At 31.1% G+C, this 13,973-nt stretch overlaps 6 protein-coding genes across 6 annotated transcripts; 4 read left to right on the plus strand and 2 right to left on the minus strand. All coding sequences in view use genetic code 12, as the record gives it.

The window, feature by feature from the left end:
- Positions 1 to 3,147: 3,147 nt before the first annotated feature.
- RAD14 (Rad14p) lies at positions 3,148 to 4,436 on the plus strand (the record flags this gene model as incomplete). Its single annotated transcript, XM_049409970.1, has 2 exons — positions 3,148 to 3,195; positions 3,258 to 4,436. 2 exons carry the CDS (start codon positions 3,148 to 3,150, stop codon positions 4,434 to 4,436), a joined length of 1,227 nt encoding a protein of 408 aa, XP_049260826.1.
- A 362-nt stretch (positions 4,437 to 4,798) lies between these two features.
- On the plus strand, positions 4,799 to 6,934 carry HSP90 (Hsp90 family chaperone; the record flags this gene model as incomplete). Its single annotated transcript, XM_049409971.1, has 1 exon — positions 4,799 to 6,934. One exon carries the CDS (start codon positions 4,799 to 4,801, stop codon positions 6,932 to 6,934), a length of 2,136 nt encoding a protein of 711 aa, XP_049260827.1.
- A 315-nt stretch (positions 6,935 to 7,249) lies between these two features.
- Positions 7,250 to 8,440, plus strand: J8A68_005861 (bifunctional diacylglycerol cholinephosphotransferase/ethanolaminephosphotransferase; the record flags this gene model as incomplete). Its single annotated transcript, XM_049409973.1, has 1 exon — positions 7,250 to 8,440. The coding sequence occupies one exon, from the start codon at positions 7,250 to 7,252 to the stop codon at positions 8,438 to 8,440; it is 1,191 nt and encodes a 396-aa protein (XP_049260828.1).
- Positions 8,441 to 8,597: 157 nt separating this feature from the next.
- Positions 8,598 to 9,038, minus strand: TOM22 (Tom22p; the record flags this gene model as incomplete). Its single annotated transcript, XM_049409974.1, has 1 exon — positions 8,598 to 9,038. One exon carries the CDS (start codon positions 9,036 to 9,038, stop codon positions 8,598 to 8,600), a length of 441 nt encoding a protein of 146 aa, XP_049260829.1.
- A 368-nt stretch (positions 9,039 to 9,406) lies between these two features.
- Positions 9,407 to 12,385, minus strand: J8A68_005863 (uncharacterized protein; the record flags this gene model as incomplete). Its single annotated transcript, XM_049409975.1, has 1 exon — positions 9,407 to 12,385. The coding sequence occupies one exon, from the start codon at positions 12,383 to 12,385 to the stop codon at positions 9,407 to 9,409; it is 2,979 nt and encodes a 992-aa protein (XP_049260830.1).
- An 823-nt stretch (positions 12,386 to 13,208) lies between these two features.
- Positions 13,209 to 13,973, plus strand: J8A68_005864 (uncharacterized protein; the record flags this gene model as incomplete). Its single annotated transcript, XM_049409976.1, has 1 exon — positions 13,209 to 13,973. The coding sequence occupies one exon, from the start codon at positions 13,209 to 13,211 to the stop codon at positions 13,971 to 13,973; it is 765 nt and encodes a 254-aa protein (XP_049260831.1).

Consider the following 13,973-nt stretch of genomic DNA (forward strand, 5'->3'; position numbering starts at 1 on the left):
TTACTAACAAGTTGCAAAATATTTTAAAGCAGTAATATCTTTACGAATTAAAAAATCCTATTGTCATGAAATTCAGTCATTATATCGGCATATGGTGTAAGATGATCTCAAATAATAAGTGATTTCAGATTCCAAAAAGCCATTGAGATATCTGGGAAGAGATTGATATCAAATAAATCTCCAACAAATTTCACACAATTACAAAAACATTAACATCTCTACCACGAATCCAAATATTTTTGTTAGAGATATTAATGTTTTTGTAATTTTTTTTTAATTTGTATGAAATTTGTTTGTGATTTATTTAGCATCAAGCTCTTGTCACGTATCTCAATGGCGTTTTGGAATCTGGGTGCATTTTTTTTGTTTCTAATTACTCTCCCTTGGTTTACCTACATCAGAAACAGCCAACGTTTCCTGCTTTACGTGAAAGAGCCCCTATTAATTCATTATCTGCTAAATCGTGTTTATATAAACACACGTTTCCATTACTCCATTTGAAATAATATTTGTAACTTTAAAGGAAATGTAATAATTGATGTACAAAATAAATGATTTTCTTATTTCTTTTCTGATTGAAAGGCCAATACACGGGTAGCCCATACCCTTAACTTCTATGTTGGTGGGAAGTGGTCTATGTTGGTCTATGGTGTTGAAACTAATAAGTTAAAGCCAATACTTTATGAACAAAGAAATAACACGTGATACCAAAGTCGGGGAACACCTTTGGAAATATTAAACTGAACAATAAAACAAACGTGGCCAACGTTTTTAAATTTCATGTTTAATACTCTTAGATAGTGAAGGAATGGAATTAATATAATAAGTGAATAAGGTTTTATGATATCGATTATATTAGTAAAAGCGCAAATGTCAACCTATTTGTAGATGTTTCTGGTGTCAAATTTTAATATCAGAAAGTCTAGATTTTTTTTTGTGTTCGTTTTCACAGTAACTGGATAAATTTTGCAGCCAAAATTTACCCATGAGATTGCGGAAAAAATTGAGATCTATTTGTTTTCTTCTTTACCGTCCACAAACAAAAAGCCTAGCTTAATGTCCCCAATTCTTCCCTAACTCATCAACCTTCATCAATCTATCAAAGCCAATTATGTCTTTTAATATCCCAAAGTATTTTGGGTGTGAAACTTGTTGGAAAGAAAATGAAATTAATCGCCAAAGAACTAGAGATCAAAAATCTCAGAAACCAAATTGAACCGTTCTTCCAAAAACAATCAATCTTCCATTACTGCTAATACTCCTACATCAACAAACAACCATGATACTACTATTCCCTTGAAGTTAAAATTGCATCCGTCATCGTTTATATTTCTAAACCATAAAAAAATCATAGAAAAACCATGGAAATCAACAGTTAATGATGATGCAATTTGGAGACGGTTTGGACTGGATTTTCATGGGATCGGGGTAAATCCAATCATACTGAATTAACCACCTGACCAATGGTTGGTTTATCTGTGATGGAGTTTTAGTCTGTTTTCAGAGGATGAAGGTCTTGACTGGATATAAGTTGGTCATCTGGGGACTTTCCGTTCTATCACAATCAACTACACATCAACCACACACATCTACTACATTTCCAAATCATTCAAAACTCATGCAAATGAAGACTTGATGATGATGCAATTTTGAGAAGGTTGGACTGGATTTTTAATGGATCGGGGTAAATTCTTTTATACTTGATTAACTGTCTGACCAGCGGGTAGTTTTGTGTGATGGAGTTCAAGCTGATTTCAGAGGATGAAGGTTTTACTTAATATAAGTTGGTCATCTGGGAACTTGCCATTCATTTCAAATCAAGCACATTTCAACCGCAGTTATATTCAATTATAAATCAATTAAAGAAATCGAGACTTGATGATCATACAATTTGGACATAGTTTGGACTGGATTTAAATGGATCGGGGTAAACTCCTTCATATTTAATTGACCGTCTGACCAACGGGTAGTTTTTTGTGAGGGATTTTAATTTAATTTCAAAGAAAGAAGGTTTTGATTTAATCCAGGTTGGAATAATAGGGAAGAGCTTTATCATGAAATACGTAAGGATTTGAATTTTGACAATGTATAATTTCAATGAGTGGTGATTAGAATTCTGGTGGCCCATGAAGAGGTTCAATGGTATGTGATAGAATTCGGAATGTTGATAGTAGTGGTGGACGTTGGAGTTGAGGGCGATGGCGGAGGTTGGATTTGATACTAACTGACTATGCGTGATATTTATTTATATAAATCTATAGCAGTTCCACATTTGATGATATTGGGGGGAAGGGGCTGCTCTCTAAGTAAATTGATACAGGTTGGATTTGGCGGTGGTGGTGGTGGGGGAAGTTGAATGACGGTGGTCCTGCCTTAGACTGTTGGTATTGGTGAGTAAGCAATTTGATGACAGTGTCCGAAATTAGACTGTTAGTTATGATAGGCCATCAATTTGACGATAGTGGTCCTAAATTGGACTGTTGGTGTTGCAGGATGAGGAGTCTGATGATAGTGGTCCTAAAATAGAATGTTGGTGGTGGTGGGAGAAGAAGTTGAATGGAGATGGTGGATATTTGAATTTTGGTAGAGGTGGTTGAAGCACCGAATCAATCTTTTTAACTCTTCATCTTAGGGTGGTTCCCTCAGTCTGATTGTTTGTCGGACTTTCCTAAAATGCTTATTAGCTTCGTCTCGGGATGAATTAGTATTGCAAATTATGGATTTCAATTTAATGGCACCTGAATTGTTGCCAGAATTGTTTCGTTATGAAACCACAACAGTTTGAATGAGATTGATTCACGTACGTTTAATATCAAATTATTTGATGAGAATGTTCTCTCGCCAATGATAGATTGATCCCACTCCCTCATTGAAGATTGATTGATTGAATGATTCCAATCATTCATTCTTTCTTGATTTCTTCTTGCTCAAGAAGAAGAAGAAGAAGAAGAAGAAGTTTTCATTTTTTTGCAACAGGAATATTTCATGTACCCTTTGATTAAACTCTTTTTTAGCAGCCACGGAGACATTTTACAAACATCAAAAATGTCTCCCCATCGCATAATGTCGCACAGTCATCTAAATATTGATAATGATATAGATCCCCCATTTATTTTCTTTTGATCATTAGTACTATCAATATATAGAATGAGTTTTGTAAGGGGTCAACTTACTGAAGAACAGAAACGACGTATAGTAAGTACAAAGAATCAACCAACACACTCCCTTGAGCACTACAACTAACTTAATACATTTAGGAAGCAAATAGAAAACGAGCAGCTGAACGATTACAGAAGAAGCAACATCGAGATGGTGGTATACTAGCGCAATCGAATAATAATATTTCTAATCCAAGATCAGAGGGTACAGGAAATCCAGTTTCCATTAGCACCAAAGGAATACCTAGTCAGATCGTTACCACTCCAGTTCAGATCACATCATCATTTGTTGAACCGGGGTCAAGTTCCAAAAGAGCAAGGATCGAATTAACTGATGAGCAACGAAATAGAATTGAACAGAATAGGTTAAAAGCTATTGAAATACAAGCTAGACGATCCGAACAACGTAATTCATCCTCACAACCGGATTCTTCGAGCCAACCACAACTGACAGCAGCACCAGCTGATATTAACCCGATTGAAGATGTAGTCCGATTAAATAAAAATACAACTATACAAGACTCCAACGCTGGCAAATCCAAGAAATTTGAACCTCCACCAATTCGAAAGATGGATTATATTGAATATGATTTTGCTACTATGCAAGATTCGCGTGGTGGGTTTATTCAAGATGATGGAAAGACGCGTAGTGTAGATGAACAAACATTAGAAGAATGGAAAGAAAAACAACAAGAACAACAAATTATACGAGAATTACCTCCTCCTATAGATATAGATAATGCACCTAGATGTTTTGATTGTAATTCATTAGAAATTGATCCGAATCTATATACCAATTTCAATGTTAGAGCGTGTCGAAAATGCGTGAAAGAAAAACCCGAGAAATATGCATTATTAACTAAGACTGAATGTAAAGAAGATTATTTATTAACCGAGCCTGAATTGAAAGATACTTCATTATTAGCAAGGATTGAAAAACCAAATCCTCATGGATATAGTAGGATGCAATTATTTGTAAGATATCAGGTGGAAGAATATGCTTGGAAGAAATGGGGAGGTCCTGAAGAATTAGATAAAGAATGGGAAAGACGGGAACAACAAAGATTAAAGAGAAAGGAAAAGAAATATCAGGATGAATTGAGAGAAATGAGAAAGAAAACAAGAGCTGAAGAATATACTAGGAAATTAAGAAATGGTCAAGGTATTGGTGAACGACACGTCCATGATTGGTCTGCTCCTATACATTTGAATGATAATATTATTAAGAAGAGATGTATAGATTGTGGAATTGAAATTGAAGAAGTGATTATATTGTAGTAGTAGTAGTAGGTGTTGTATAGGTCGTGTATTTGTAGTCAGATGGAATGTTATAGAATTTTCATAAGTCTCATAGGATAGCTGGTGGATTGATTGGAATGGCTGTAACCATATCAATAGAATCAGGTCGTGTACTTGTATACAAAATAATTTACATAGTAAATAATGGTAGAAGGTTATGGAAGATTCTTTTTTTTTTTTTTTTGTTTTTGCAGCCGAACAAATAAATTCAATCTTGCAATATTTTAAAAAGGGGAGATTTCGACGAACATCCAAAAAATTTTTCATTTTTCATTTTCCTTCTTCTCTTTCTTTTCTTTCTTTCCATCAATCCCAAAACTTATAATTAAATCATTTTAATCATGTCTGACGCTAAGGTTGAAACTCATGAATTCACTGCTGAGATTTCTCAGTTGATGTCTTTAATTATTAACACTGTTTATTCTAATAAGGAAATCTTCTTGAGAGAATTGATCTCAAATGCTTCTGATGCTTTAGATAAAATCAGATATGAAGCTTTATCTGATCCATCCAAATTAGAAACTGAACCAGAATTATTCATTAGAATCACCCCAAGACCAGATCAAAAGGTTTTGGAAATTAGAGATTCTGGTATTGGTATGACCAAGGCTGATTTAGTTAACAATTTAGGTACTATTGCTAAATCTGGTACTAAATCATTTATGGAAGCTTTATCTGCTGGTGCTGATGTTTCTATGATTGGTCAATTCGGTGTTGGTTTCTATTCCCTTTTCTTGGTTGCTGATCATGTTCAAGTTATTTCTAAACATAATGATGATGAACAATATATTTGGGAATCTAATGCTGGTGGTAAATTCACTATTACTTTAGATGAATCCAATGAAAAATTAGGTCGTGGTACCGTTTTAAGATTATTCTTAAAGGAAGATCAATTGGAATACTTGGAAGAAAAGAGAATTAAGGAAGTTGTTAAGAAACATTCTGAATTCGTTGCTTACCCAATTCAATTAGTTGTTACCAAGGAAGTTGAAAAGGAAGTTCCAGTTGAAGAAGAAGAAACCGTTGCTGAAGAAGGTGACGACAAGAAACCAAAATTGGAAGAAGTTGAAGACGAAGAAGAAGGTGAAAAGAAGGAAAAGACCAAGAAGGTTAAGGAACAAGTTACTGAAACTGAAGAATTAAACAAGACTAAACCATTATGGACCAGAAACCCAACTGATATTACTCAAGATGAATATAATGCTTTCTACAAGTCTATTTCTAATGATTGGGAAGATCCATTAGCCGTTAAGCATTTCTCTGTTGAAGGTCAATTAGAATTCAGAGCTATTTTATTCGTTCCAAAGAGAGCTCCATTTGATGCTTTTGAATCCAAGAGAAAGAAGAACAACATCAAGTTATACGTTCGTCGTGTTTTCATTACTGATGATGCTGATGAATTAATTCCAGAATGGTTATCATTCGTTAAGGGTGTTGTTGATTCTGAAGATTTACCATTAAACTTATCAAGAGAAATGTTACAACAAAATAAGATCTTGAAGGTTATTAGAAAGAATATTGTTAAGAAATTGATTGAAACTTTTAATGAAATTGCTGAAGATCAAGAACAATTTGATAAATTCTATACTGCTTTCTCCAAGAATATTAAATTAGGTATTCATGAAGATCAACAAAACAGAAATGCTTTAGCTAAATTATTAAGATACAATTCTACCAAATCTACTGAAGAAATGACTTCTTTATCTGATTATGTCACTAGAATGCAAACTCATCAAAAGAATATTTATTATATTACTGGTGAATCTACCAAGGCTGTTGAAAAATCTCCATTCTTGGATGCTTTAAAGGCTAAGAACTTTGAAGTTTTATTCATGGTTGATCCAATTGATGAATATGCTATGACTCAATTGAAAGAATTCGAAGATAAGAAATTAGTTGACATTACTAAAGATTTCGAATTAGAAGAAACTGATGAAGAAAAAACCGAAAGAGAAAAGGAAGTTGCTGAATTTGAACCATTAACTAAAGCCTTGAAAGATATTTTAGGTGAACAAGTTGAAAAGGTTGTTGTTTCATATAAATTAGTTGATGCTCCAGCTGCTATTAGAACTGGTCAATTTGGTTGGTCCGCTAATATGGAAAGAATCATGAAGGCTCAAGCTTTAAGAGATACCACTATGTCTTCATACATGTCCTCCAAGAAGACTTTTGAAATTTCTCCAAAATCCCCAATTATTAGGGAATTAAAGAGAAAAGTTGAAACTGATGGTGCTGATGATAAGACTGTTAAGGATTTAACTACTTTATTATTTGATACTGCTTTATTAACTTCTGGTTTCTCTTTGGATGAACCATCTAATTTCGCTCATAGAATCAACAGATTAATTGCTTTGGGTTTAAATATTGATGATGATACTGAAGAAACTGCTCTTGAAGAACATACTACTACCACTGCTTCTACTGAAGAAGCTACTGAAGAACCAGCTGGTGAATCTTTAATGGAAGAAGTTGATTAAAGGTTGATTGTTAATAGGTATTTTATAAATTAAGTAACGTATTTTAGAAAAATGATGTAAATAAATGTAAATCTATCATTTAAGTTAACTCTATAGTTTATCACTTTACGGTGATTTGTAGATGTAAAAGCACGTGCTACTTCCAACTGAAAAATTTATATTTTTTTTTGTTGGGAAGAATAGCTTTAAACAATAACAACGGCAGCCATCTAAAAAAAATTTAAAAATTTCTTTGAATTCTTTGATACTACAAAGCTGGTAGAAGTTCAGTGTTTTTTACTAAATACCAATTCCCGAATAGATACTCTACAAGCTATGGGTCTCTTTATTCCACAAGACAAGTTACAAAACTTGAAACTATATAAATATTCATCAGAAGATCAATCATTAATTACAAAATATTTATTAAAAAGTTGGTGGAATACATTTGTTAAAATATTTCCATTATGGGTAGCACCAAATGTAATTACATTAGGAGGTTTAGGATTCGTCATTGCTAATTTATTAGTTGTATTTTATTATGATCCATATTTGAATTCAGAATGTCCAAGATGGTGTTATTTCTTTTATGCATTTGGATTATTTATGTATCAAACTTTTGATGGATGTGATGGATGTCATGCTAGAAGAACTGGACAAAGTGGTCCTTTGGGGGAATTATTCGATCATTCTATTGATGCTATAAATACAACATTGGGGGCTATTATCTTTGGATCAGCTTTGAAATTGGGATATGGTCCATTATTAATGACTTCATTATTTGCTCTGACTTGTAATTTTTATGCAAGTACTTGGGAAGAATATCATACTCATACTTTATTTTTAAGTAAATTTAGTGGACCGGTTGAAGGTATCCTTATGATTTGTGGTGTTTATATCATGACTGGTATTTTTGGACCTGATCTTTGGAATCAAGAATTATTTAAATTGGATTTAAGTTTCATTAATTCTGATTGGAAGGTTGTCCATGTTAATACTTCAATTATTTATGTTATACTTGGAATTTCATCATTATATTTCAATATCATTTCGGCTATGCAAAATGTTAAAGAGCATTATGAATTAAAATTCCATCATAGTGAAAGATCAGAAGAAGGGGCTGATAATGCATATCATGGTTTATATCCATTCTTTATTTATTGGACAAGTGTCATCTTTTATATTTGGTGTTTTCCTCAAGTTATGACCGATTATGGATTCCCATTGGTTATATCAGTTGGATCTACAATTGCCTTTTCAGTGGGCAGAATGATTTTAGCTCATGTTACTTTGCAAAAATTCCCATTTATTCAATATCCAATGTTTGTTCCCATGGGACAACTTATAATCAGTATGGTATTGATTAATATTTATAAATATAATACTGATAAAGTATTGAATAGTGTAAGTTGGTTAGGTTGTGGTCTTTGTATTGGAATTCATGCATTTTTCTTTGCTGAAATTATTCATGATATAACTGGTTATTTGGATATTTACGCATTATCAATTAAACACAAGAGAGCTTGAACGATCTTCAACTACAATGATGAATACCCTTATAAATCTTCTTTTTAAATAAAACTAATAATAATACTACATTTTAGATACATAATAGATTTTTATAATATTAATATATACATGCTAAAAAAACATCTGTACAAAAGCAACCAAGTGTTTCCTTCCTCTACTTCTTTTCAAATGCAGCATCAGAACCTGGAGCTAAAACATCTTGAGCAGATTGTTGTAGAGACATATCCTTTTCCATTTCTTGTAATTGAGTCTCGGCCAAAATTGCCAATGCTAAAGGAACACCCAACAACAAGGAAGAAGTAGTTAAAACCCATAAAAATGATCCAGTTTTATTTAATCCACTAGTAACTAAATTTGTTATACTAGAACCTAAATTAGAAATGGTTTCTCTTTGTTCAGGAGCAATTATATCTTTTAATGCCACGATTCTATCTAATACTGTTTCATTTTCATAATCAAATTCATCATCAGAATCAGATTCGGAATCTTCTTCTTCTTCGTCGGATTCAACAATGGATGAAGTGGCTGGCTTTTCGGCTTGTTGTTGTTCGAACTGAGCTTGAGTTTCGTCGTCGATTTGAGTTAACTTGACCATCTTGGCAATGTTTTATATTCTATAAAAGTCTTTGGGAAGAGTGGGTCTTGACTATGAATTTGTTCATCAACTAAGGATCTTCATCTTTTTTTTTTCACAGTGATCGAAAAATTTTCTAATTGGTAGAGACACGCAAAGTATACTTGAAGCACTCTTCCATTTGATGGAGCAGCAATGATATGAAATAATGAGATCTACAAGGTACAATATTCTTTGAGGAAGAAAAAGACAACTTGATCATATAGCACAAGTGGGCAGAACCAAGAGATTAATTTTAGAAAGTTAAATTAGAAATTTTCTCGTTGACATTCCCATGGCTGCAAAATTTTCAGCATTAGCGATCTCTATTCATCAACTAAGTAGCTATTCTATATATATTCACCATCTTCATCCACATTCAAATTCAAAATTGGAATATCCAAATCCTTATTTATCCTATATCCAACATCTTCCATTTGTTTAGGATATTTTCTTAAATTATAAAACTGTAATAATCCTCTCAAGGCAATTTCTTGATCATAAGAATTATTAAAATCACTTTCTAAATCTTTCCCACTTAACCAATTATCTTTAATTCCCAATTTTAAATTTAAATAAATTTGAGAAATTAGATCCATATTTAAAGATTTCCATTTTCGACCTTGATATGGAATTAATTTTTTAAGTGTTTTAAGAATTGGTTTTGTAATTTGGGGAGCATCATAATTTATGATTATCATTTTATATAATTCGGATATTTTGAGGTCATTTAGGGTGAAAATTCTTTGGGTTTGGTTTTTGATGAGGATTTTATTGATTATGGTTAGGAGATTTGATAATATGAATGCAAAATCTTGATTGAAATCGGTGATATAAATATGATTTATGTTGTTTATATCTGGTTTTTCTGGTAAATCAAATGTTAATTGTTTATTTATAAGTTTGAATTTATAATTCTTGGGGAATTGTTGTAAGCAATTATTAAAAAAATCATAATTGGGGATATGGATTTGTGGATTCATTAATTTATTTTGATTAATTAAGATTTCATATTCAGTTAAATCATTCTTAATTCCATTGCTAGCATCATCATTACAATCAAGATTTTCATTCAGGATAAGACTTTGTAAATTTGGATTATAAAATGCTCGACTTAAATAATCAATAACAATAGTGAAAAATTGTTGATCAAATAAAATTGATGAAAAATAATATGATTTTAAAATATGACTAATCTTAAACCATTTCAATAAAAGAACTAAAATACTTGTGGTTGCCTTTAGGGTAATTTCTTTAATTTTAATAACTTCCAATTGCAGACTCATTACAAATTCAATTTTTTGTTTAGTTTCTTCAAAGTTATTTATATTTTTGGATCTATTCGAATTCAAAAATGAAGTTTCTGGATTTAATTCCAATTCAGCAAAATTTAAATTATAATCCAATCGATTTACTTTAATCGTTTCCAATAATACTTCAGCAATTGTATGAAGTCGACATACATTCCCACTATATAATGTCTCAACTCTCTGCATAGATTCAATTTCTCGTTGATTAGCCGGATGCTTATCCTTCAATTTCTCATAATCATACTCAAATTCATCTTCTTTGGACTGATTACCTTGTTCTTCTTGTTCATACTCATTAATATATCCTCTTTCTTGTTTCATAAACTTTTGTCGTTCATTCCAAAGTCGTTTAATAGAATAACTTTCATATATTGATTTCTTTAAAATTTCATCTGCTTCTTTAGTAGCATAAGGTACAGTTACAGTATTTCCATTTGCAGTTGGATAAATAAATGGCATGGCTTGATTTACTTGATATGATCTTCTAATTTTTTCTCCACCTGACATATAATCTGATGCAACTAATGTAGGTGATGGAACCGGGGTTGCAATATGTATAGGATTTGTTGGTAATTGACTTAAAATAGTATGAGATTTAGTTGTTTTGGGGATTTCCATTAGATTTGAAAGTGAATTTGAAAAACTATTAATTGCCATGAAATACTTATATCTATCTTCAATTGATTGATTATTGTTGTTGGTATTGGTATCTAATTGTTCATCTTCTTCTTTTAATGCTTTTGAAAATTCCTGGAAATCAAATGCTTTTAATTGTATATCATTATATAATGGATATTTATCCAATAAATCTTCTCTAAATGCAAAATAATCTAAAGGAGAACATGTCAATTTGGGTTTCACATTTTCATCAGTTTCATTATCATCATTATCACTTTGTTTATTTTTAATATCATGTAATTTAACCAAGAAATCATCACATTCTTTTAATTGCTTTGCACCACCTAATTCAAATAATAATAGTTTATCAACTAATAGAATTAAATAACGAATTCTATATGAATTATTAGGATGCCATTTCCAATGTTCAATAAATGTGAAAATTATAGTTAGGAAATCTGATTCAGCCAAATAATGTCTGAAATTAGAACTTTCTTTAGGGTATTCTAATGACACATTGACTAGGAAATACAATAAGGTAAGCATTCTGAAATAATCGGCTTCTGTTTTATTATTTACTAATTTATGTCTTGTGACTTGATTATTTGTTCTTGTATCAAGTGATATTATTCTGGATATGAATTCTTTAGTTAATTCGATCAATGGTTTGAATAACTTAAGTTCCAACAATTTCAAATTATTCAGTTTAATTTGTTGCAATTGTTCTTGTTTATTAGTCTTGTTAGCATATTCACCAAAACTATAATATAAAATCAATTTCAATTGAGTTGAGATTGTTCCTTCTGATATTGAATTACAATCATTAATTATATCAACCCAGTTGGATATATTTGATTCACCATCTTTTGAAGCTATTTCATATAATTGGACAAGATTAGTTAATCCACCAATGGTTTTCAAATCATTGAAACTAAACCAATTACTTATTTCTTGATCCAATGAATCATATTCTTGATAAGTATATTGTAAATGAGACTTCGTTATTAAGAAATTATAATTAACTTGATTATTATTGTTGTTATTAGTTGTTCTAGAATCCTGATCTCCACCATCAACCACAACTTCATCTTCACCTGCATCTTTGGATAATCCTTGATCCAGTAGTAACAGCTCCAGCAGCAAGCCATCAACATCATCTGATTCTTTAGAGTGGTTGTTGTGATTATGGTGATGGTGATGGTGATGGGAATGATGATGTGACTCATGATATGGAGATTGTTGCAGTTGTTGTTGAATTTGTTGTGCTTTGGCATTCAATTTCTTTTGAAATGTTTCATCTAAAGAATCATGAAATTGTTTAGCAGTAGAAGCATCTGGATGGTCTATAATTTGGTCTTCCAATTGATCTATTAGTATGAGATTCAGTTGATCATCTTGCATAGTGTTTTCTGTTTGTGCTTTTTGATTTTTAGTGGGAGATGATAACCTTTAATTGATTTGATTTGATTCGTATGGTTTATGTGTTGTAAAAAAAAGTACAGACTTGTATTTTGTTTAAATGTTAGAGAGAGTAGGGTGCGGCTGATAAATAAATAATGTCGTATTTATATTTAGACTGAACAATGTCGTAAAGCCTTCCTTTCTGTATAATTGTACGACATTGTAAATTTGCAGCCTCAAGTTAACGGGTTTTCATTAATACCATATATCAAACAGCAAATGAAAGAAAGAAAGAGATATACATGTATGATGTTCTACTTTTAAAGTTAATTACGGTTCTAAGGAAACATATGAATGGAGAGTTACATAATTATGTTTAATATTTTGATAAAGTTGTACCTTTCAATTACAGTAGTTAACTGTTATACAAAACTTATTGTACTAATTACCACTACGGCTATAAAAATAGAAGAAATCAAGTTGATGACAAACTTGAACTCCTAATATTTCAATTCATTCTCGCAAATCACTTGCATATATAAATATAGAACAATCCTATGGTAAAAAGTAATACACTAATCAAAACTATTAATAACTCATATGACGCTACCAATTGTCTTTTTTTTTCAGTCAATCAATCAATCAATCAATTTTCAGCTAAGAAATAAATTTTTGTTAGAAGGGTTCATTGAAATTCTCACTCATTTGATTTATTGATTCAAATACAGAAGAGTTCATATTTATATATTATAGAACACTATATATTCACAGTACTGCACTAATACTATATTCATTCACTCATTTTACCTTATCTCACTTGGTTATGTCTATTAACAATTTTGAACAAATAATAAATTTAAAAGTTAAGATTATTACTTTATTAGATCAAATTATAATTGGATATATTTATACATTTACATTATCAAATGAAATAATTGCAATTAGAATTACCAGTAATGAATTAAAGAAACAACAAATATATACAGGAGATACTTATAGAATATTAAATACTTCTTTTATAAAATCAATTCAAGTATTACCTCCATTTCCATCTAAAAAAGTACCCTCCACTACAGGTACCACCACAGGTAATGGATTACCACCATATTCAACTAATAATTTATTATTAACTCCACTATCTATAAATAAATTTGATAAACAACTTCAGAAACTTATAGCTACTTATGAAAAACCACAATCAAATATAATAAAGGCATCATCATCATCACCACAAACTTCAACTACCACCACCACTGCCACTGCATCTAAAAAGTCACCTTCTTCTAATAAGCAACATATTATACATCATTCCCTTTCTCATCCTCATCATCAGTACCGTTTTACTAATCCAAATACAATTGCTTTTCGAGTATATGATAGATTAGCTAAAGTATTTGGAAGAGAAAATGTTGAACTTTTTAAAGGTGATATCACGTTATTTGATAGTGAAATTAAAATAACACCACCATATACATTAGGAAAATCAAATGTTCATAAATTAAAACCAGATTCAATTCATTTAGATTCATTACAACTTGCATTAAAACAATTTTGGTTAGAAATTGATCAAGAAAAGAAAGGTGGTTAA

This window comes from Hemisphaericaspora subhashii, assembly GCF_019202705.1.
Source record: "Hemisphaericaspora subhashii strain CBS 10753 chromosome Unknown scaffold11, whole genome shotgun sequence".
Lineage (NCBI taxonomy): Eukaryota > Fungi > Ascomycota > Pichiomycetes > Serinales > Debaryomycetaceae > Hemisphaericaspora > Hemisphaericaspora subhashii.